Raw genomic sequence first — 24,616 nt, 5'->3', positions numbered from 1 at the left:
CACTGTGTTGCTCCAGGCCTTTTCCTTCACACGGATTTCTCCTACCTGAGGTTCTTTTCTTTTCTCTTCACCTGCATGTCTCTAGGTTTCTTCACAGCCCCTCCACAGGCATGATCTAGCTCAGGTCTCTCACTTTTCTGAGCGAAGGCTGCTGCTTATATACCCTAGCACTCCTTCCCAGAGTGCTGAGCAGCAGCCTACAATGCCCAGGGTCCCTCTGGGAATGCCATCTCTCAGAATTCCATTTTTCTATGCTGAACCAGGACTGGGTCATGCTCTTATAAGCCACTCCCACTCAGTATGGACCTCTGTCCCTCTCCAGTGGCAGCTAGGCCACATATAGAGGTTGACATATAGCTTCCCTTAAAGGGCTAGAGTACACCCTGTTACCGTAGGTTTCCATAAAGGGTTAAAATTTGTGTAGCTCTTTCCTCCCAAATAGATTTGGGAACAAGGACCTGAGTTTGTTTTAATAAACTTTGTCCCTCTGTGTGTCAGGTAGAAGAGCTATGGAAATGGAGGGAAGGGAGAATGGCATATTAGGTCATCGCCATGGGAACAACTTTTGAAGACTAATAAATGCCCCCAAGAGGCCTGTGCAACTATTAGCACATTTGAGAGCCTCTTGGGCTGTTTTTTTTTTTTTTTTGCCACCGAGACAATGGTAGTTTGAGGAGGAAGAGTATTCAAGGAGGAAAGAATATGAAGGTTTCAGGGTTTGTTACTGTTGGGTTTTTTGAACTGTTCTTTTCTACCATAAGACTGAATTACCTGACACGAACTAACTGTTCGTCAAAGCAAAGGAAATTGGTGGCAACCTGGGAATCAGCCCATGAGGAGGAAGTCTTGTCACAGTCTGCCTTGTAAGTGGTGCCCTGTCTCATCAGGTGAAACTGGGGATCATCACCACACTTTTGAAGAGGAATGTATTTGCGAGTCTTAAGAAGGGAAGAAAAGCAATACTGTGTGAAGCTGTCATCTGCAGTTCATTTTTCTTTCCTGCTGCAAAGTGTGTGTGTGTGTTTGCAGAAGAGGTGCACTGCACCATAACACTATTGCTAGCCTACATTTCTCTTTAGCGTAAACAGCAGAGGGTTTTGAACCTGAAGATCCTGAGTGCTGTGCCCAATGCCACATGTGTGCAGTTAACTGGTAACTGTGATACATGTCACAAAATGTAACTCTTTCCCCATAACTTGTTAGGGTCAGTTAGGTTGTCTTACTGGAACTATAGATTGTGGGCTTTGTGTGGGGTGTCACCAATGATCTGTCAGAATACAGATAAGGGGCAGCATAGCCTGGTGGAGTGAGCACAGGACTGGGAACCAGCATCTTTTGTGTTCTTCTAAATCCAGTACTAGCACTAACTGGATGTATTCGGCATGTCAGTTACCTCTGTGTGTCTCACTCTCCTTGTTTACCTTCCTCACAGGGAAATAATTAATTACTGGCCATACAGCACTTTGGAAATGCAAAGTGCTACAGATGCTAAACAGAAAAAACATTTTGAGATGACCAGCTTGGTCAAAACAAAAGCAACGGGGTTTGGGGGTGGGGGTGCAGTTTAAGGCAAGTGATTCTGTATTGCCTGAATACCAGATGGTGCATGTCCTGGCAAAGTTCCTTGCAGTCTTCTAATGTTTGTTATTTTCTTAAAGGCACAAAATCAAGAAAAGAATCATAGGCCTGGTTTTCAGGCCCCAGCCTCTTTTTGTGAGTGATCAGCTTTGCATGTGCACTAGCGTCTGCACACATAAGTCACAGACTTTTCCCAGGCAAAGCCCTATCATCTGGGCCCAGAGGTGTGAGAGTCTTCCAACTGCAAGCACAGGTGCTAATGCTCCAAGCTCCACTGAGTTGAGGCCTCACTGAAAACAGGTCCATACTTAGACTGTAAGCTCCTTAAAAAAGGGCTGTCTTTTTTGCTCTGTGTTTGTACAGCACCTAGCACAGTGAGGTCTAGTCCATGACTATGGCTCCTAGTTGCTACCACAATACAAATAATAATAATATAGACATTTTAAATAGAAATCTCTGCCCTGAGTTACTTAGCAAAAGCTACTTTGATTTTTAAAATTCCTCTGGAGTTTTATTTTATTAGGCTCTGATTTTAAGAGCCTGCCCCCGCCCCCAATATCGGATTGCAGAAGTGGGTCCATAATTTGCTTTTTACTCTTTGGGCTGGAGGTTTACTTGATTTTACATTTAACTGAGCTGGGAGAGTGAAACTGGAGAGGTCAGTTTCAGAGCCGTTAGTAGTCAGTTTCACTTGCAAGTTTTTATGCATTTGTACAGGGCTGCTCAGTGAGTCCCAACATTTTGTGTTGTTACAAACGGGGCCTCAGACTATTTATTTTGATTTGATCTGGTAGAAGGTTTAGCTGACAGTCCCCTTTGATGTGAGGCGGCAATGTTATATTTCAGTGTTTATTTTCATTGTTTTCCTGAATGAATTTGGGCCCCTGAATGAACAAGCTAATAGAATAGATAGCTGGGTCTAAATGGGATTACTTACCTGTTAATTGGGGCATTTAACAGACGTTAAACTTGTATCACAGATATCAAGAAAAGTGTGGAAATAACATGTGTCATAAATATAAAGGGAAGGGTAAACCCCTTTGAAATCCCTCCTGGCCAGGGGAAAGCTCCTCTCACCTGTAAAGGGTTAAGAAGCTAAAGGTAACCTCGCTGGCACCTGACCAAAATGACCAATGAGGAGACAAGATACTTTCAAAAGCTGGGAGGAGGGAGAGAAACAAAGGGTTTGTGTGTCTGTCTGTAGTCGTCTTGGCCAGGGACAGAACAGGAATGGAGCCTTAGAACTTTTAGTAAGTAATCTAGCTAGGTATGTGTTAGATTACGATTTCTTTAAATGGCTGAGAAAAGAATTGTGCTGAATAGAATAACTATTTCTGTCTGTGTATCTTTTTTGTAACTTAAGGTTTTGCCTAGAGGGGTTCTCTATGTTTTTTTAATCTAATTACCCTGTAAGATATATACCATCCTGATTTTACAGGGGGGATTTCTTTATTTCTATTTACTTCTATTTTTTATTAAAAGTCTTCTTGTAAAACACTGAATGCTTTTTCATTGTTCTCAGATCCAAGGGTTTGGGTTTGTGGTCACCTATGCAAATTGGTGAGGCTTTTTATCCAACATTTCCCAGGAAAGGGGGGGTGCAAGTGTTGGGAGGATTGTTCATTGTTCTTAAGATCCAAGGGTCTGGGTCTGTGGTCACCTATGCAAATTGGTGAGGCTTTTTACCAAACCTTGTCCAGGAAGTGGGGTGCAAGGTTTTGTGAAGTATTTTGGGGGGAAGGACGCGTCCAAACAGCTCTTCCCCAGTAACCAGTATTAGTTTGGTGGTGGTAGCGGCCATTCCAAGGATAACGGGGGTAATATTTGTTACCTTGGGGAAGTTTTGACCTAAGCTGGTAAAGATAAGCTTAGGAGGTTTTTCATGCAGGTCCCCACATCTGTACCCTAGAGTTCAGAGTGGGGGAGGAACCTTGACATGGTGGCACAGTGGTGGGATTAACCTGAAATCATTTTGAGATCCAGTTGAGATTTTTTGAACTAGAAATACAGATTTTAAAAAGGAATTTTTAGGAAGTCCAGAAGGCAGCTTTGAAACTGAAAGCAGCTTGGTTTCTCTCTGCTTTGTGGCCAAGCAGAGACAAAAGGGGATTATCTTGTGAATTGCAGGTTTCATTTGCCTGGAGGCAGGGTACTTAACTCCTGCAGGGAAATTCACAGTCTTCCAACCCAGAGGTTTGTTGTTTTTTTTTCTTTTCTTCCTAAAAGTAAATAGGGGGTGTGTACTCTACCCATTTGCCTGGAGACAAAAGTGGCAGGGTTTTTTTTAGGATTTTGATTTTTTTTTTTTGTTTTACAAGGAGCACAGGTTTGAAAAGAATTTTTTTTTTTTTCTTCGTTGGGCTGGGTAAGCAGGTTTCCAAGTAGTTGGAGGTTTTTTGCTTTAATTTGGGCCCAGAGCAGAGACAAGGGAATTGTCTTTTTCTGTAGGCTGACAATCACTATCAGAGAATAGGTATTCTATTCCAGCACAGCAAAATTTTACAGCCAAGTTTTGTTTGTTTATTTCTAAACCTCAGGTGTAAAGTTAGTTAAAAACAGAGAGGTTAGAATGACCAAATCCTCAGCTCGACTACAGCTGGAATTAGCCAAATTTCAGGCTGAGGAAAAACAAAGGGAACATGAAAGACAGATAGAACTCATGCGGCTGGAGAAGGAGGTACAGGAGGCTGCACACAAGAGGGAAATGGAGGCAAGGAAGCATGTGGAGGAGGTGGAGAGGATAAAGGCCCAGCAGAATATACCAACAAACCCTAGCAATCCTTCTCCAGGTACCACTTCCCATCCCAGAAAGTTCCCCACCTACAAGGCAGGTGATGATACTGAGGCCTTCTTAGAAAACTTCGAAAGGGCCTGCCTTGGGTACAGCATCTCTACTGACCAATACATGGTAGAGCTGAGGCCGCAGCTCAGTGGACCCTTAGCTGAGGTGGCAGCTGAAATGCCTAAAGAACACATGAACAAGTATGAACTGTTTAAATCCAAGGCGAGAGTCAGAATGGGGATAACACCCGAGCAGTCTCGTCGGAGGTTCAGAGCCCTAAGGTGGAAACCAGACATGTCATTTACCCGACATGCCTACCACATTGTGAAACATTGGGATGCCTGGATATCAGGAGCAAGTGTTGAATCTCCAGTAAATTTGCCCTTCCTAATGCAAATGGAACAATTCTTAGAGGGTGTTCCTGAGGAAATAGAAAGATACACCCTAGATGGGAAGCCCAAAACTGTAATCGAGGCAGGAGAGATTGGAGCCAGATGGGTGGAGGTGGCAGAGAAGAAGAAAACTGGTCGCAGTTGGAGCGGAGACCAGAAGGGACCACCCCAGACCACACCCTATTACCGGGGGCCGCCCAAAGCCCCACCTACCTCCCAAAGAACCCTCCAGACCCCTTATCGTCCCACCACCCCGTTCTCCAGCAACCCTCCTCGTCCCAGTGACCCGTCAGCTGGACGATGTTTTAAGTGTAACAAGCTGGGGCATGTAAAGGCCAACTGCCCCAAGAACCCCAACAGATTACAGTTCATTGCACCGGAATCACACCAGAGGTCCACAGGCCCAGATACCTCCCAGATACCCTTGGAGCGGAGGGAAACTGTGAGTGTGGGCGGGAAGAAGGTCACCGCGTGGAGGGACACCGGAGCACAAGTGTCAGCTATCCATGCTTCCTTAGTGGACCCCAATTTAATCAACCCAGAGATCCAAGTGACGATTCAACCCTTCAAGTCCAACTCTTTCAATTTGCCTACAGCCAAGTTGCCTGTCCAGTACAAGGGCTGGTCAGGAATGTGGACTTTTGCAGTCTATGATGATTATCCCATCCCCATGCTGTTGGGGGAAGACTTGGCCAATCATGTGAAGCAGGCCAAGAGGGTGGGAATGGTCACCCGCAACCAGGCTAAACAAGCCGTGAGGCCTAGCTCTGTTCCGGAAACTTCTATCAGGACCCAGTCAGAGGTGATGGACCTGGACCCCAGGCCAATGTCTGCAACAGCAGTAGTGGATCCAGTCCCAGAGACCCAGACGGAACCAGTCCCAGAACCGGAACCAGCCGAACAACCAACACCAGACCCCGTGTCAGCACTGAATCCAGTACTTGCAACCTCAACACCAGAGGGCCCCACCGAACCTGAACTGGCAGCAGCCGATAACCCTACACAAGAGGCTCAGCCGGAGCCTGAATCCCAACATAGTGCACCAGCGGAGAGCGGTTCACAGTCAACAGAAACAGCTCCATCCCCTATATCGCTTCCAGAGGGACCAAGCCTAGGTCCACAATCCCATGAGGAACTGATGTCTCCAGCATCAAGGGAACAGTTCCAGACCGAACAGGAAGCAGATGAAAGCCTCCAGAGAGCTTGGACGGCGGCACGGAGCAACCCACCGCCTCTCAGCTCTTCTAATCGATCCAGGTTTGTTGTAGAAAGAGGACTTTTATACAAGGAAACTCTTTCTGGGGGACACCAGGAAGACTGGCATCCTCAGAGACAGTTGGTAGTTCCAACTAAATACCGGGCCAAGCTCTTGAGCTTAGCCCATGATCACCCTAGTGGCCATGCTGGGGTGAACAGGACCAAAGACCGTTTGGGGGGGTCATTCCACTGGGAGGGAATGGGCAAGGATGTTTCTACCTATGTCCAGTCTTGTGAGGTGTGCCAAAGAGTGGGAAAACCCCAAGACCAGGTCAAAGCTCCTCTCCAGCCACTCCCCATCATTGAAGTTCCATTTCAGCGAGTAGCTGTGGATATTCTGGGTCCTTTTCCGAAAAAGACACCCAGAGGAAAGCAGTACATACTGACTTTCATGGATTTTGCCACCCGATGGCCGGAAGCAGTAGCTCTAAGCAACACCAGGGCTAAAAGTGTGTGCCAGGCACTAGCAGACATTTTTGCCAGGGTAGGTTGGCCCTCCGACATCCTCACAGATGCAGGGACTAATTTCCTGGCAGGAACTATGAAAAACCTTTGGGAAGCTCATGGGGTAAATCACTTGGTTGCCACTCCTTACCATCATCAAACAAATGGCATGGTGGAGAAGTTTAATGGAACTTTGGGGGCCATGATACGTAAATTCGTAAATGAGCACTCCAATGATTGGGACCTAGTATTGCAGCAGTTGCTCTTTGCCTACAGAGCTGTACCACATCCCAGTTTAGGGTTTTCCCCATTTGAACTTGTATATGGCCGTGAGGTTAACGGGCCATTGCAGTTGGTGAAGCAGCAATGGGAGGGATTTACACCTTCTCCAGGAACTAACATTCTGGACTTTGTAACCAACCTACAAAACACCCTCCGAACCTCTTTAGCCCTTGCTAGAGACAACTTACAGGATGCTCAAAAAGAGCAAAAAGCCTGGTATGATAAACATGCCAGAGAGCGTTCCTTCAAAGTAGGAGACCAGGTCATGGTCTTAAAGGCGCTCCAGGCCCATAAAATGGAAGCATCGTGGGAAGGGCCATTCGTGGTCCAGGAGCGCCTGGGAGCTGTTAATTATCTCATAGCATTCCCCACCTCCAACCGAAAGCCTAAGGTGTACCATATTAATTCTCTAAAGCCCTTTTATTCCAGAGAATTAAAGGTTTGTCAGTTTACAGCCCAGGGAGGAGACGACGCTGAGTGGCCTGAAGGTGTTTACTACGAAGGGAAATGTGCTGGTGGTGTGGAAGAGGTGAACCTCTCCATGACCCTTGGGCGTATGCAGCGACAGCAGATCCAGGAGCTGTGCACTAGCTACGCGCCAACGTTCTCAGCCACCCCAGGACTGACTGAACGGGCATACCACTCCATTGACACAGGTAATGCTCACCCAATTAGGGTCCACCCTTACCGGGTGTCTCCTCAAGCTAAAACTGCTATAGAACGGGAGATCCAGGATATGTTACAGATGGGTGTAATCCGCCCCTCTGAAAGTGCATGGGCATCTCCAGTGGTTCTAGTTCCCAAACCAGATGGGGAAATACGTTTTTGCGTGGACTACCATAAGCTAAATGCTGTAACTCGCCCAGACAACTATCCCATGCCACGCACAGATGAACTATTAGAGAAACTGGGAAGGGCCCAGTTCATCTCTACCTTGGACTTAACCAAGGGGTACTGGCAGGTACCGCTAGATGAATCTGCCAAGGAAAGGTCAGCCTTCATCACACATCTCGGGCTGTATGAATTTAATGTACTCCCTTTCGGGCTGCGAAATGCACCCGCCACTTTCCAAAGACTTGTAGATGGTCTCCTAGCGGGATTAGGAGAATATGCAGTCGCCTACCTTGACGATGTGGCCATATTTTCGGATTCCTGGGCAGACCACCTGGAACATCTACAAAAAGTCCTTGAGCGCATAAGGGAGGCAGGACTAACTGTTAAGGCTAAGAAGTGTCAAATAGGCCTAAACAGAGTGACTTACCTTGGACACCAGGTGGGTCAAGGAACTATCAGCCCCCTACAGGCCAAAGTGGATGCTATCCAAAAGTGGCCTGTCCCAAAGTCAAAGAAACAGGTTCAATCCTTCTTAGGCTTGGCCGGTTATTACAGACGATTTGTACCGCACTACAGCCAAATCGCTGCCCCACTGACAGACCTAACCAAAAAGAAACAGCCAAATGCTGTTCAGTGGACCGGAAGGTGTCAGAAGGCCTTTAACAAGCTTAAAGCGACACTCATGTCTGACCCTGTACTAAGGGCCCCAGACTTTGACAAACCGTTCCTAGTAACCACAGATGCATCCGAGCGTGGTGTGGGAGCAGTTTTAATGCAGAAAGGACCTGATCAAGAATTCCACCCTGTAGTGTTTCTCAGCAAAAAACTGTCTGAGAGGGAAAGCAACTGGTCAGTCACTGAAAAAGAATGTTATGCCATTGTCTACGCTCTGGAAAAGCTACGCCCATATGTTTGGGGACGGTGTTTCCACCTGCAAACCGACCATGCTGCACTAAAGTGGCTTCACACCGTCAAAGAAACTAACAGAAAACTTCTTCGGTGGAGTTTAGCTCTCCAAGATTTTGATTTCGACATCCAACACATCTCAGGAGCTTCTAACAAAGTGGCTGATGCACTCTCCCGTGAAAGTTTCCCAGAATCAACTGGTTAAAATCGTCCTTGAGATGTGGAAAATATTGTTAGTCTTTATGTACTTGGTAGTATATTTAGAGATGCATGTGTCTTATTAACTCTGTTTTCCTAGAGCTCCAGGAAGAAATCCCAGCCAGTGTTTCACCCTAGCTGAGATTTGGGGGGCGTGTCATAAATATAAAGGGAAGGGTAAACCCCTTTGAAATCCCTCCTGGCCAGGGGAAAGCTCCTCTCACCTGTAAAGGGTTAAGAAGCTAAAGGTAACCTCGCTGGCACCTGACCAAAATGACCAATGAGGAGACAAGATACTTTCAAAAGCTGGGAGGAGGGAGAGAAACAAAGGGTTTGTGTGTCTGTCTGTAGTCGTCTTGGCCAGGGACAGAACAGGAATGGAGCCTTAGAACTTTTAGTAAGTAATCTAGCTAGGTATGTGTTAGATTATGATTTCTTTAAATGGCTGAGAAAAGAATTGTGCTGAATAGAATAACTATTTCTGTCTGTGTATCTTTTTTGTAACTTAAGGTTTTGCCTAGAGGGGTTCTCTATGTTTTTTTAATCTAATTACCCTGTAAGATATATACCATCCTGATTTTACAGGGGGGATTTCTTTATTTCTATTTACTTCTATTTTTTATTAAAAGTCTTCTTGTAAAACACTGAATGCTTTTTCATTGTTCTCAGATCCAAGGGTTTGGGTTTGTGGTCACCTATGCAAATTGGTGAGGCTTTTTATCCAACATTTCCCAGGAAAGGGGGGGTGCAAGTGTTGGGAGGATTGTTCATTGTTCTTAAGATCCAAGGGTCTGGGTCTGTGGTCACCTATGCAAATTGGTGAGGCTTTTTACCAAACCTTGTCCAGGAAGTGGGGTGCAAGGTTTTGTGAAGTATTTTGGGGGGAAGGACGCGTCCAAACAGCTCTTCCCCAGTAACCAGTATTAGTTTGGTGGTGGTAGCGGCCATTCCAAGGATAACGGGGGTAATATTTGTTACCTTGGGGAAGTTTTGACCTAAGCTGGTAAAGATAAGCTTAGGAGGTTTTTCATGCAGGTCCCCACATCTGTACCCTAGAGTTCAGAGTGGGGGAGGAACCTTGACAACATGTATTAAGTGACTGAATTAACCTGCTTGTCTGGAAGCTTTACAAAACCCACTCGCCCCCCTGGGTGAAATTAGCTACACTGGCAAAAGTTCAGTTTTGCTGCTATAACTGCATTGGCACTAGGGGCTTGTGCTGGCACAGCTCTGCCAGCCACAAATCACACCTCATCACCGCCTTGACCAACAGAGCTATGCCCCCAAAAGTTTGTTGTTTAAACCTGGCCCTAGGAACTTCTGGCAGCTTTCATTTTAACACATTTTGCCTATGATGTTGTTCTTTCCCTGCTATATCTAATTCTGCCCTTATCCCTAACTGTATTACAGTAAAACCTCAGAATGGAGTGGAGGTTGTTCGTAACTCTGAAATGTTCGTAACTCTGAACATAACGCTAAGGTTGTTCTTTCAAAAGCTTACAATTAAACATTGAGTTAATACAGTTTTGAAAGTTTGCTAAACAGAAGAAAAACATTGCTTTTAACCATCTTAATTTAAATGAAATAAGCACAGAAAGTTTCCTTACCTTGTCCAATCTTTTTTTTAACTTCCCCTTTATTTTTTTAGTAGTTTACCTTTAGCACAGTACTGTACTGTATTTGCTTTCTTTTGTCTCTGCTGCTGCCTGGTTGCATACTTCTGGTTCCAAATGAGGTGTGTGATTGACTGGTCAGTTTGTAACTCTAGTGTTCATAACTCTGAGGTTCTACTGTAATAATAATGCTAATACTATTACACAGCTCTGATACAGCACTTTTCATCTGTAGATATCAAAGTACGTTACAAAGGAAGTCACTGTCATTATCCCCATTGTACAGATGGGGAAACTGAGGTGTGGGGAGGTGAAGCAACTTGCCCAGTAGGCTTGTAGCAACTTGTATATCCAGAGGGTGGGGGGGGGGTATCCATCATGTACGTATGTATCTCTTGTGTGTATATACTTGTATATCCCTCTCCCTAATTGTAATAGCATCCATGTCCTCTTGCTTGTCACTTAAAAACCTCTATCTGTGTGTGTGTATGTGATTAGCTAGACAGACGGAGAGCTGGATAGTTATTATGGAAGTGCTTGTTGCAACTCCATAGTTAAGGCTGTTTTGAGCCTGAAGCTAGGGTTCAACCTCTCTTATGTGTGAATGATACAACATGACTTCCCCAAATGCACTTGCTCTTTGATTACAGAATGAATTTGTCTGAGAATTAACAAGCACATCTGTTAATGAGTTTGTTACATGGAATTTCAGTATAAAGCCTTTTAGAAATTTAGTGTTCAGCATCACATATTTTTTGTTCCACAATATTTTAATAATGGAATAACACCGACTCTTCTGGGGGGAAGGGCTAGGGAGTCGAAGTGATTAGAAAACAAAGTGAATAAAATGTTCTCTTGATTTTTTGTTATTTCAGTGTAAAGAGATGAGTGGAGGGTGTCCAATTTTACATAGATGTCTGTGTGCATGTGTGTGTTTTCGGAACCCAAACTGAGCAGTACCACATTAATGCATGAGAACCTGAGGTTATGTGTGTGTGTGTAAAAAAGGTGCGTTTTTACACTGAGTTAGCTAGCAGTGTAAAATCCTCGTGGGGACAAGGCACAGGTAACTTTTACTTCAATGTAGCTAGTCAAGGTGACCCTCAGGTGGGGGGCATGGGGTTGAGCTCAGCTAACTCCATTGAGGTAAAAAGTACCTGTGCCACTGGATTTTCCCTACACCCCCCTGAACCCCATCAGCCCCCCCAGTGGTCAGCTAGTTACCTGCAGTGCTGCTAATTTAGTTACTTTCCAAACCACCCCATAAATTCTAACGCCCCCCCTATAATTTCAATTCCTGGGGAACACATTATCTCAAAGTAAAAATGCACCTGTTTTTTTCAGTGAAGACAGTGCCTGAGAGTGAAACTAACCAAAAAAAAACCCCTGAAACTGACCGGTCTAGTTTTGTCCTCCAAAAGAAATGAAATGCAGAAAGTAAACAGGCTGCCTAAATGGAAAAGAGCAAATTAGATTTTTAAATTCTTTCTGACCACTAGGACACTAAGGTGGGGTTAATGGCACACCAAAGGGGACTTATTTGTGATATTTCATCTGAAAGGTTTGATTTTACAAAAAAATCAAACTGGAAATATAAAAACCTAGCCAGGTGTTTTATGGTACAAGGATTAGCATCATGTTTTTCTGTTACTGGGTATCTGAGGATTGGAACAGTCACACACTGGGCAGCACAAATTCACGCATCTCCATCTTGTTGCCATTTTGGTCATGACCAAACATCTCAAAGCTTTAGTTAAAAAGATATGACTGCATGCCCGTATAAACCACTTCATTGATGCATAGATATGAGGGTGGCACCCAGAATTTTGGCCTTTCAAAGGTGATGTATCCAATACAAGGGACATTGCCTTTCAAGGGTGATGTATTGGATACATCACCTTTGAAAGGCCAAAATTCTGGATGCCACCCGCATCTCTATGCTGCAGCAGAGGCCAGCAACAAAGGATTAATATATGAAGAAAAAACCACAAAGACCTGCACCAAGCCCCCTGTCACTCAATGCATTTCATATCACAGGCCCATTCTCTATCACCCTGTACCTTGTGCCCTCGTTTATACTAGTGCAAAGTGGGTAAACATGCCAGTGTTCTGATTTGGCAGCATTTTACACCCACTGGCAAGGACTTTTCAGGGTGATGGAGGATCAGGTGCAAGACACAAGGCATGGGCGAGACAGCCCCTCCAGTCATGCTCCATGACAAAATGACAGCTCCAGTTTTGCACTAAGAACAGGCAACCATCTCTCTTTTTCCACCAAGCACATCCGAGCCAGGGAACAACACGGATTGTTAGGAAGAGAATCCATGTTTCCTGTTGTAAGGGCTTCCCCTTAGAATTTGTTTTCCTCTGCACAAGCCAGGTGTCACTGAACAATAAGGATAGTCAGGGTGCGGGGGGAAGGAGAGGGAAGGCCGTTCTGGTAGGAATGTCCCATTTCAGTCTAGCCAGCACTGTGACAAATGCAAGGACCTAAATGCCAATTGGGTCTCGCTGACCTGAACCCTTGTTTGCAGCCAAGGCAACAAGAAGTGCCTCCAGCAATGACAATGAAAGGTCAGAGCTACAACAGGAGGGGAGAGGGGGAGGGTCAAGGGCTTTGGTTCCCCCCTCTTACCCTTACTTTCCCCTCTGCAAATGAGCCTAAATAATGGCAGGTCACCAGGGCTCAGCATCTCATTTTAGGGCTGCTAACTGGCTGCATTGAGAGGCAATGGTGCCTGTCTTCCAGTAGGGCTCCCCATGCTGTGACCCTGGGGAAAGGTATACTTGGAGCTTCCTTTCAGACAGACAGCGCTAGGACCCAGAGAGAAGCACTCATAGGACCAAAAACTATGATAAGTGGCACTCCAGGGCCCCAAAGGTCATGGGACTCAGAGCAGCACACAGCTTCAGCCAGCTGCACTTGCACCTGGAGTAATCTCTGCACTGGTAAATGATGGTGACCCCCGGTTGCCCCCAGCACAGCCAAGGGCCTGGGGTTAGGGTGCAATGATGGTCGCCCATACTGTCACCTGAGGTGGTAATGCCTCTGCTACGTGCTTCCCCTCTGATCATCCCAGACAGGGGCTGCCCCCAGGGAACTGGAAAGCATTAGTTGTGTGTGACTGGGCTCAATAATGCTGAATTAAGGATGAAGCTCACCTGGGCAGGAGCAGGGGGGGTTTCTTTTAAGCTAATGTAACCCTTCTGCCCGTCAGAGTTGGCAGCAACAAGGGCCGGGTTCAATATCTAGGGGATCCATTCCAATAACACAATGCAAACCGGCTCGAGCCCCCACCCAGTGACCTGGGACAAATATACACCACCCCCGCTGGGCGCCTCCAAGAGGCGATACTTCCCCTCTCGCAAGCACCTCGTCTGAGTGTAGCAAAAAGCCTTTTAATAACAGAGAGAATCAATGTGGCATTATGTTGGGGAAACACCGCCAACAGGATTCATAACACAACCCATGAGCAAAAAAACCCACCCCAAGCAAATTGGGGCATGTCCTTTCCCTTTGGTTCTTGAGTCCAGCAACTCCAAATCACCCAAAGTCCCAAAAGTCCAATGACCCAAAAGTCTCTGTCCCTGGTCAGGGCAGCCCCAGAGTTCGAAAGTTTATCTGCAGAGCTTTACCTCCCAACCTGGGTGGAGATGGGGGCGGGGGTAAAAGGCACCTTACATGATCTGAAGCTGACCGCCCCACAGCTCCATAGGCCTCCGCTCCGCTCCCACCAGCCGCCCCAGGAACTGCTTTGCTCAGCAGCCCACCAGCAGCTCCCACCGTCCCATGAACTGCTCCACCAGCCTGTCCACAAGGCACTCCAGCCATCCTGCAAATGTACCCACAATATATCTTCAGGCTCCCCCACTACTTAACACAACGCTCAGTGATTTCAGCTCTTAGTCAGTTCAGCTCTTTGGTGAATTCAGCTTGTAGTAGAGGAGCCTCAGTGCTGGTGCACCCTTAGCCCCAAGTGAGCTCAGCAGCCTGTAACCAGACTCCTAATGAAATCAAAATTAGCTCTGATATTCCACAGTGGAGAGAGGAGGAAGTACAATTAGCATGTAAGGCCCTCACCAAGGGGCCCATGCCACCAAGTATTAATACCTATCCCCAACCTCTCTCAATTCAGAGAGTTTTGGAACCCATGACCCTTGCCTAGCGAGTGCTTCTTAGTTGATGGTGAGTCCCTCCATCATAACAAAAGGCCAAGTACAGTTCCAAGCACAGTTCCCATAATCAGGGTAATAACAATTTATTCTTCCTGCCCCAAAAACAGAGACACTGGGGATCCCACAGCAGCCAGAGTGACCATTTGGGCAGCTATGGCCTCATTCTAGGTGGGGTGGGTGTGCCTATGCAAATGAGATTGGCCCCTGAAGTTCTTTTCCACAACTTGCCACACCTCACCACCAGATGTCAGGGTGGAGCTCACCCTAACACTGCTTACATCAGGAAGCTGAAACCAGCAAGGGACTGCAGTCAACGGTTCCTCCCTGACAGGAAGGAGGAGCATTGGAGATAACCGGGTCTGGCAAGAAGCTAAAGAGGGAAGTAGTCACAGGGCATGGAGAAAGTTTGGACAGGTGGTAAACCCAGAGGCTAAAAGTAGGGAGTAGACCAGAGCTCAGGAAAGTAGTAACCAGCTCTGGGAGTAAGTAGACTATAGTTATGGAGCTTAGGGTCCCTGGGCTGGAACCTGGAGCAAAGGGTGGACCTGGGTTCCCCTACCAGCCGCTGGGCAAGTGGCACAGCCTGTGGACAGAGGACTGCCTGGAAGGATAGGTGGACAGCTTGTCCTGAGAGACTTTGATAGGTCCTGGAAAGGGAGGACTATAGTGATTTGGCCCTCTGGCCACAAATGGGGAGCCGGGGAGTCCCAGAAAAAGGCTGCCCTGATTCCTGTAGGGTGAGATTGAGCCAACAGGCTGAGCGACGCAGGAAGGGGCATCTGACTGGTGGCGAACTAATCCCCAGGTGAGTCATGAAGAGGCGCGCCAGCAGTGAGTACTGAACCCCAGTGCCTGGTGCAATATGGACGTTCTCCGTTTACAATCAGATGCATGGAGAGGGGGTAATCATTACATTCTGCTTCTCCCCACCTCTCTCCCCCGGGGCCCTGGGAAGAAGAGAACAGCTGAGCACAGTGCATTCCAGTCACCTCCCTCCACCCCCCACCCACCCCCCCACAGAGAGGTGGGCTGAGAGAAGGAGCAAGGCCAGGCCAGAAAAACTGCCCTCCAAGAGTGCAGGGGAGCATAAAGTCTTTGCAGCAGCACTGCATTGCCCAGGGTGCCCCACTTTGTCCTCAGGTGCAGGAGGGGCTGGCTGTTCCCTCTTTAAGGCCCTGTATGCCGCCAGAGCAACGTCAAGGGGCCTTTGTGTAACTGAGAATGGGGCCCAGTGACTCTACACAGAGTTGGTACTGTGAGCTTTCAGCTCCCAGAGAAGTCAATGTTGATGTACGTCTAAAACCAGGGAGACATGATTCACTGTTACGTGGAAGTGCTCGGTTCTGTTTATTCAAGACTTTGTTTTTATGCTAATGTTGATTTTTTTTTAAGTGGTAGCTGGTAAACATGGCAAATTATTTTTAAATAAAAAAGGTGATTAAATAATGAATGTAAATTGCATTTGTGATTTCAAGTACATTGTAATTTAATTTCCACTAACAATCGGTAAATGCCAAAATTAGACCCATCTGTATTATTAAGCCCCTTGCCCCCACAGCTATAGAAGTCAAACTGTGCCTATGAACAGTCACAAAGACTGTTTCCCTAGCAAGGCTTGGGGCATATATAGTTGGACCCCAGTGTTGCCCTCAGGGGCTACTGTGCAACACCTACTGGAGTCAGTGAGAATTGCAGTGGCTTCTTGCAAAGCAGAATTTGTCCCATGTACATGAAGTAAATCATTTCACCCCCACTGAAGTGCAGCCACCTCTGGGGTAGAACACAGCAGCTGTATAACTGCACACAGTGACGCTGCACAACAGATTAGGTCAGGAAGTGAAGAATTCCATAGCCAGTTGAACATGTAGGGGGAAACTGGAAACAGAAGGCAGAATGTAATTAACCAAATTATATCCTTTGCAGAAAGAAAGTTAGCTCCCACTACTGTCTTTGTCCACTGGGCAAGGACAGACTCTGCACTGACCCAGGAATGAGAGACTAGAACCCGAAATCAACCCCAGGCCTCCTGCACTCCAGCACAGAGTTCGTTATTTCAGCAGGAGTTTGGTAGCTTTCAGGTGGGTTTTGCATTCTGATTCATGGTTTGTCCACTAGAGGACTCACTTCCCAAACTAATAAGCATTTGATCCATCGACAATCCATCAGGCAGACAGTGGATTTGTAGATCTGTGTTTTGTGAATATGGCAGTAGGATGTTTGAAGGAGGGGAGTAACTGAGACCTGCCTAACCACAGCCTTTGAGCCTGAGGTCTGGAACATGGCTGCCTCCAAAATCTCTGGATTTTTGCTGCCACATTTAGTGGCTGCTGCTAATGCTGTAATTTTGAAAATGGCATGAACAGAAGGGGAACAGTAGGCTAGATCCTCAGCTGGTGTAGATCAGCTAGCTTTTTTGAAGAAATGGAGCTACACAGATTGGGGACCTCGGTCTGGAGAGTCTATTCAGGCCACAAGAAGATAGTTGCTGAGTTCTGAAGCCCCACCGTGGCCTGGATTTGCTTCACTTCAGGGATAGACACCTTTTTTTTTTTTTTTTTTAAATTAGGAAAAATAAAGATTCTGGGGAGGTTAATCAAGAGGTGATGGTTTTCAGTCATGTCCCGGGTAGGCAGAGGTAGAGTTCATGCACCCGGAACAGCGCTCATTGGCAGGTATTCCAACCCCCTCACTCTTTTTGTCCCCAGTTGATAGAGAAGAAGACGGTGTGTGGGGGAGGACATCCAACAGTTGGTGGGTAGGAAGGCTTCACTGGTGTTACTATGGGAGTTGAACAAGATGTTGCTAAATATAGAGCAGGATGTATTGGATTGAGTACACATCCTTGTTTGACTCTAGTTTTCACTTCAAACCTCTGTCAGCTCACCATTGACTCATACCACACACCAAGCTATGCTATACACGCTCTGCAGTATTTGAATCAAGTGGTACAGTTTTAGCAGCAAGCTGAGTATCTTTCACAAAGGCCCTCTGTTAATGGAGCCAAATGTTGTCTTAAAGTCAACACATGTGCAAAACACAGATTCACTGAACTCTCTCTCTCTCCAGGATTTGATGGAAAAACAAATATCTAATCTATGGTAGAACGTCCAGGTCTAAAGCCAGCTTGTGACTCAGAAAGGATTCCTCTGCTCTTCTTCTTTTAATCTGGCCAAGAATCACTCTCCAGAATAGTTTGCTATGAATGCTTATCAGATATTCCTCTGGTGTTGTCACAATCTGTCAGGTCACCTTGTTTGAGTGAACAACGATTAAGTGTTGCCAGACTTCAGGAACTTCACCCTTTGTCCAAATGAGGTTAAATAGTTTGCAAAAGAGCATGACCATGCCTCTTCCACCATATTGAACACTTCAGGTGGCATATCATCTGGGCCAGGTGCCTTGTTTTCAGGGACTTGATTGTGGCTTCAATTTCTGCTTCCAATATGTATTCTTCTTTATTGCCTTTGCAGTTAATAGCCTTAAACACAGCTGGGTCAACTTGACTATTCACATTCAATAGATAACATTTTTTCCAGCTTTCAATCTTTATCTACTATATCGTTCCCCTGAGCATTGTGTAGCTGACTTGTTACAGGTATTGAGTTCTGTGATAGTAATCCAACTTTCTGAAAAAACTCACTTTTTTGAAAGTGGTGGTCAAGTTCTTCACCTTCTTTCTCAAGCCAGTCTTTTAGCCTTTTCAACTGTTCTGTTTAGTTCCTTGATGAGCTGACTGTTTTTTCCACTCAGGGCAATCTTCAGCTTTCAGTGATGCTAGCTACACTTCTTGTGCACACATGTGTGTGTACATATATAATATGCACACACAAGAAGTGTCGTTAGCATCACTCATCCTTGTTCTGGTGCTTTAGCCCAGAGGTGAAGTGAGAGGATTTGATTTCAGCCCTGTGTGATGTCCCACTTTTTAAACCCAGACAGCTGCCACATCCTGGCCTCCACCCAGTGACTACTGTAACTTGGTGGGCTGAGAAGCTACTAATGCTATAGTCCCAGACAAGGGACCACCCATGGCAGCTCTGATTGGAGGATCGCCGACTTCCACCAATTGATCCAATTACACTATCTAAGCCAGGAAGAGCAACAGGAAATTTGTCTGAGCAACAAGGTGCTTTCCTGTTGTGACTGCCTTGTTCCTGGCTCCTGCCTTCACTTCTGTTCCCACTGTGCTCCTACACCATGCTTGATCTTTACACCTTGCCTCCTGTCCTTACACCTCACCTCCAATCTTCAGTGACCGGTCCTGCCTCTGACCCTGGCATCTGACTTCTGACCCTTGGCTCTGGCATTTGGCATCTGACCTTGGCTCTGACCCTCAGCTTCAGTTCCTGACCTGTTTCCTGGCACTGGTAACTGGTAGTAGACTCTGGTGCTGACCCTTGGCTTCATTTCCCCAGCCTGGAGACCTGCTCTGCCCACTAGACCTGACTCATGCTCTGACTACTAGGCCAGACCACCTACATCTTGGTCCTAACACCCTGTTTCTACTGCACAGATGTCCATGTTGCCACTGGGACATGTTGGCCGCATTTGCCATCTTAAGAGGTTACAAACTCCCTGCTCCCCCTCAGAGGTCCCTCAAGGTTAGGATTGAGGTACATTGGAAGGGCCGGCTGAACGCACTGTGGCTAAACACAGAATTTCAGTCCGTGTGGCCATCAATCTGGCCCCTGTTCCCAAACACACCATTCACGGGGGAGGCCTTGCTTCTCATCCCAAGTGCCCTTAAGCATGTGCCATGGCTGCTCACATGGCTGCCAGAACCAGGGGAGGTTTAAATAAATCCTTTGAAACACTGTAAGGGCATTGTTTCCAACAGGCTTCCCAAGCTGCAATGTGCAAACTGTGTATTGTGCATTCTTCCCCACCACTGCATTTGAGGCTGCAGAGAAAATTACCCCTTCTATTCAGGAGCTCCTTCACCAGTCAGATAACAAATAATAATATACTGAAAATAATACATTAATTCTTTGCTTTTCTATAGAACCCAATGGAAGCAGGGAGGCAAACCCAATGTCGTGTCGTTAATTTCTCAGGGTTGAGTCTCTTCTTTCCAGCTACTGTCTTTATTTTCTTTCCCAGAGGACAGTGCCAAGCAGTGAGTATCAGTACAGGAAATGCCCAGCCTGCTTCCTCTGTACCGACCTCCTCCCACATCCCCTTTCACAAACATCCCTGTGTTCGGTCCAGACTTGACGTTATGACCTGATCTGATGCCCTACTGACATCTTGCTGTCTCAGGGCTAGTGCATGGCTCACAAGCCATGTTTAGCAGGATAACCACCTCAGAATATTTTGATCGCTTGGGTGTTAATTCTGCAAACTACTGCACAGGGGCAGGTCCCCACTCCCACACAGAAGTCCTGCGGAGGTCCAGTGGGCCACCCACCAAGGGGCGCAGTTTGCAGGATCGGCAACTTAGCTTCTTAGGCTGAGCCTATGCTGACAGTTTTCAGGAAGTCTCCCACCCTTGCAGCTCCACTGATGGGTGCATGAACCAACAAAGGCAGCAGGCATTTTTATCACCATGTCACAACTTCAAGGGTTTTAAAAAAAAAAAAAAAAAAAAAAACCATGAATGAGGCCCCGAAATTCACAACATTGGCTTAACAAGCATGAAGTGTAAAGAAATAACACAGCTGTGGTGTGGGGCCTTTTTAGTTGCCTTCTGGGGTTTGAGCCCTTAGGGGGTCACATTTTCCAGCTTTTCTCTGCAACCAAGAAACTTACTTTAATAAAAAAAAGAAGAAAGCTGGGAGTCTCACAATTCAAAGGAGCTGGGGCTTAAAGAAAAACACTAATTATCACGAGACTGGAGGTAGTCGTAAGAGTTGGCAACCTGCCAAGAGCTGCTCTAAGCTATGGCCCAACCCTAGAAATGTTCATGTACATGTATAATTTTAATTATGGGACGACTCACATGAGTCTAGCTCAGTGTGTCAGTGTTTGCAGGATGGGGCCTCTAGCCTGTTCCCCTGTTGTTTGAGAAGGGAGAATAACCTCTTTTTTTCTAAATGGGAGATTGTAATAGCACAAACTGGTGGGAGGCTCAGGAACAGGGGCTAGCCCCTGAAATTACCTCTCACTTAACTTTTTGTTCATTGACTAGATTGCACACTGAACTGCGTGGCCCTTTAAATTTTACACAGGCCCAGAGTGAAGGCTTTCAGGAGTAGAAGCCCAGTCTCATGAGTCCCAGTCCAGTGCTCTGTCCTCTAGGCCACAGTGACATGAACAGCTTTCTGTCCCACTATGCCTCCAATAGTTCGGGGGGTTTTTTCTTTCCTGAGTCATCTTAATAATCCTCCACCTGTATGACAAGCCGCTTGCATTATAGACTCACCTATGATAACAGGCTACTCTGTCAGCACAGAGGATGCATCACTTCTGTATTGCCCATCTCCCCCTTCAGCTTCTTGGTGGTGAGCTGGTTGCATAAGAGGCATCTGGAATTAGCAGGGAGATGAGGGGCAGTAGAAGATGGGGTGCAGCATTGAGCTCCATAAAGAAAATAAAGGAGACCGTGAGCGGGGGCGCGGGCTGGGCTTGTGGCCTGTAGCTGTAATCGCAAGTGGGTAGGTTCTCAAAGTGGAGAAATGGACAGAGGTTTCTAACTCAGAGGTTTAGATGATTAAAACATGAACTTTACAGGGAGGGAAGAGGGCACTGGGGATACATATTTAATGAGGGGAACTCTTCTTCCCCTTCTGTTCACCTTCCTCCCACATGTGTACTCAAATGCAGTGCTTCATTGTAACAAAGTAACCAATGTTCCCCTTCTTCCATCCAACTCCCCCACAATGCCAGCCCTGGGCCAGCAGCAGTTTTATGAATGAACCCTGCCCCCGCTTTGCACTGTGACAAAGGTCCCTATGGTTCCCAGGTATCTGCTGTTGCTAATTCCTGGAACTCAGAAGTAGCAGGATCCTTTTATCTTAAACTGTAGCTAATGGGCTTGTAGGGTCAGATTCTGTGCTGCAGCTCAGAAGATTCATAATTCATAGATTCCAAATGCCGGAAGTGACCATTAGGATCATCTAGTCTGACCACCTGTATCTCACATACTACAGAACTTCCCCACAATAATTCCTACAGCAGATCTTTGTAAATCAAGATCGGGAGTTTTTCTAATTGTCATTGATAGAGAATTCACCACGACCCTTGGTAAGTTGTTCCAATGGTTAATTACCCCTCACTGTTAAAAGAAAATTGACTGTTTCCAGTCTGAACTTGTCAAGCTTCAACCTTTAGCCCTTGAATTGTGTTATACCTTTTTCTGCTAGATTGAAGAACCCATTCTTAAATACTTTCTCCCCAAGTAGATACTTACAGACTGCCATCAAGTCACCCCTTAACCATCTCTTAATTAAGATAACTAGATTGAGCTCCTTGAGTCTCTCACTGTAAAGCATGTTTTCTAATCACACTCATGGCTCTTCTCTGAACCCTCTCCAATTTATCAACATCTTTCTTGAATTGTGGACATCAGAACTGGACATTAGATTCCAGCAGTGGTCACACCAGTGCCAAATACAGAAGTAAAATAATGTCTCTACTAAACCCTGGATTAGCATGATTTATGTGTAGATTGGGGGAGGCTTGAGCATGAGTTTGAACTCTGGCTTACCTTGCAATGTGGACATACCCTTAGAGCCTAGGCAGTGGTGGCTGCCTTAAAAGCTTGTCTACATTAGAAAAGTTGCACCGGTAAACAAAATCCATTTAAAATTTATCTAGTTACACTGGTATGAACACCTAATGTAGACCTGTTTAAATTGATTGAAATCCCATTGAGATGGGTTGCTTTTAACTGGGTAATCTACCAACACAACCTGAATCTTGATCATCTTGGGGTTTAAATAGATCTAGTTACAATGGTGGAAATTGTCTAATAGAAACAAACCCTGAATCAAAGTGGCCAGATGACAGGCCACTCCCATTTCTTCCCATGATATTCCCCCCTTACATCCTTCTCTGCCAGGGACTGCAGGGGAGGATGGCACAGGGTTCAGCCAGCCCTATTCGGGGGTGACCCTTACATAAAGGATATATCCTAGAGGGTGTTTATACCCCTTCTACTCCACTAAAGGGCTATAAAGAGCTGTAGTAGGCAGGGCCAGTACAAGGATATTTTGCGCCCTAGGCGAAACTTCCACCTTGCGTTCCCCCTCCCCTTCCCCTGACAACCTCTGAAAACTAGTAAACTTAGCATTAGAAACAGCCTGTCAGAATGGGTAAGGGCTGTTGTAATGTTTCTTTTTTACCTTTAAGGCATTTCAGTTGTTTGCCATTGCCTCTGATGGTGTCCCATTCAAAGTCTTACTATTGTGCAAAGCTAAACAATTGAGCCTTGCATTGCATTACCAGCCAGGTTAGGCAGGGTGACAAATCCCCCTTGCCCCAAAGGGCCATTAGCCCCTGGTGACTAATCTCTACTCCAAGTCTGTAAAGCAGACTTTTATGGTAAATACATTATTCCTTAAATATTACCCATGCACACATCTCACAAAGATTCTCACTCTTGACAAGTTACCAGCCTTGTGTAAATCCCTTCCACGTTCCTCTTTGTGGGTAAGTGTCCTGTAAGACATGTGTGGTGTGCTGTCAAGGTTCCTTCCCCACTCTGAACTCTAGGGTACAGATGTGGGGACCTGCATGAAAAAACCCTAAGCTTATTTTTACCAGCTTAGGTTAAAACTTCCCCAAGGTACAAACTATTTTACCTTTTGCCCCTGAACTTTATTGCTGTCACCACTAAGCATCTAACAAATATATAACAGGGAAAGAGCCCACTTGGAAATGTTTTTCCCCCTAAAATCCTCCCAAATCCTACACCCCCTTTCCTGGGGAAGGCTTGATAAAAATCCTCACCAATTTGCATAGGTGAACACAGACCAAACCCTTGGATCTTAAGAACAATGAAAAAGCAATCAGGTTCTTAAAAGAAGAATTTTAATTGAAGAAAAAGTAAAAGAATCACCTCTGTAAAATCAGGATGGTAAATACCTTACAGGGTAATCAGATTCAAAACACAGAGAACCCCTCTAGACAAAACCTTAAGTTACAAAAAGACACAAAAACAGGAATATACATTCCATTCAGCACAACTTATTTTATCAGCCATTTAAACAAAACAGAATCTAATGCATATCTAACTAGATTGCTTATTAACCCTTTACAGGAGTTCTGACCTGCATTCCTGCTCTGGTCCTGGCAAAGGCAACACACAGACCGAGAGAACCTTTGTTTCTCCCCCACTCCAGCTTTGAAAGTATCTTGTCTCCTCATTGGTCATTTTGGTCAGGTGCCAGTGAGGTTATCCTAGTTTCTTAACCCTTTACAGGTGAAAGGGTTTTTCCTCTGGCCAGGAGGGATTTAAAGGTGTTTACCCTTCCCTTTATATTTATGACAGGTGCAGTGAGTTTGTCAGGCCTGCGGTGACAGCTGTTTGTGAAGATCAGGGGGCCCCTCCTTGCCAAGGGGTGCTGGTGTCACAGTGAGCTTGGGGTGGCTGACAGTATGGGCAGGGCACTGAGGCTGGTAGGGCAGGTAACATTCACTGGGCTGGGGGGCAGGTGGTGCCAGGATGGGGTAGGGGTGGGTACATATCAGTCTCCAGTGCTCGGGCTGCACCAGGGCCAGCAGCCTCTTCACCTCAGAGTCTCCCCCACTTGCCCAGGGGCCACTCCTCCTCTCAGGCTCCCCGGCCGCTGCTGCCACAGCCTCCGCCACGGAGAAGACGCAAGGGGCCAGGCTCAGCTGGGGCCCTGCACCTGCTGGCCGAGAGCAGCAGGAACCGGGCGCCTGAGCCCAGGCCGGCGGCAGCCTCCACAGCAGCACAGGCAGGCGGGGAGTGTAGGTACCTTGGGCTCGGGCCGCCCAGCTCCCCCCGAGTGGCAGCCAGTTCCTGGTCTGCTCTTGGCCAGCAGGTGCAGGGCCCCAGCCGAGCCTGGGCCCTTGCATCTCCTCCTTGGCGGAGCCCCCCACCCGCGCCCTCCTGGGTGGCCGTGGCAGCAGCAGCCGGGGAGCCTGAGAGGAGGAGTGGCCCCCGGGCAAGTGGGGGAGACTCCGAGGTGAAGAGGCTGCTGGCCCTGGCGCGGCCTGAGTGCTGGAGACTATCAGGTACCTGCCCGTAA

The 24,616-nt window shown here is 46.6% G+C and overlaps 1 protein-coding gene across 1 annotated transcript; it reads left to right on the top strand.

Moving 5' to 3' along the window:
• Positions 1-2,718: 2,718 nt before the first annotated feature.
• On the top strand, positions 2,719-24,616 carry LOC140897163 (uncharacterized). The gene is made up of 3 exons (XM_073309549.1): positions 2,719-2,828; positions 4,116-5,376; positions 24,160-24,616. Exons 2-3 carry the CDS (start codon positions 4,148-4,150, stop codon positions 24,614-24,616), a joined length of 1,686 nt encoding a protein of 561 aa, XP_073165650.1. The 5' UTR covers positions 2,719-2,828; positions 4,116-4,147.

Source organism: Lepidochelys kempii, chromosome 13, assembly GCF_965140265.1.
Source record: "Lepidochelys kempii isolate rLepKem1 chromosome 13, rLepKem1.hap2, whole genome shotgun sequence".
NCBI classification, from domain to species: Eukaryota; Metazoa; Chordata; order Testudines; family Cheloniidae; genus Lepidochelys; species Lepidochelys kempii.
The sequence above is the reverse complement of the archived record's forward strand: the minus strand, read 5'-3'. Positions and strand labels throughout refer to the sequence as shown.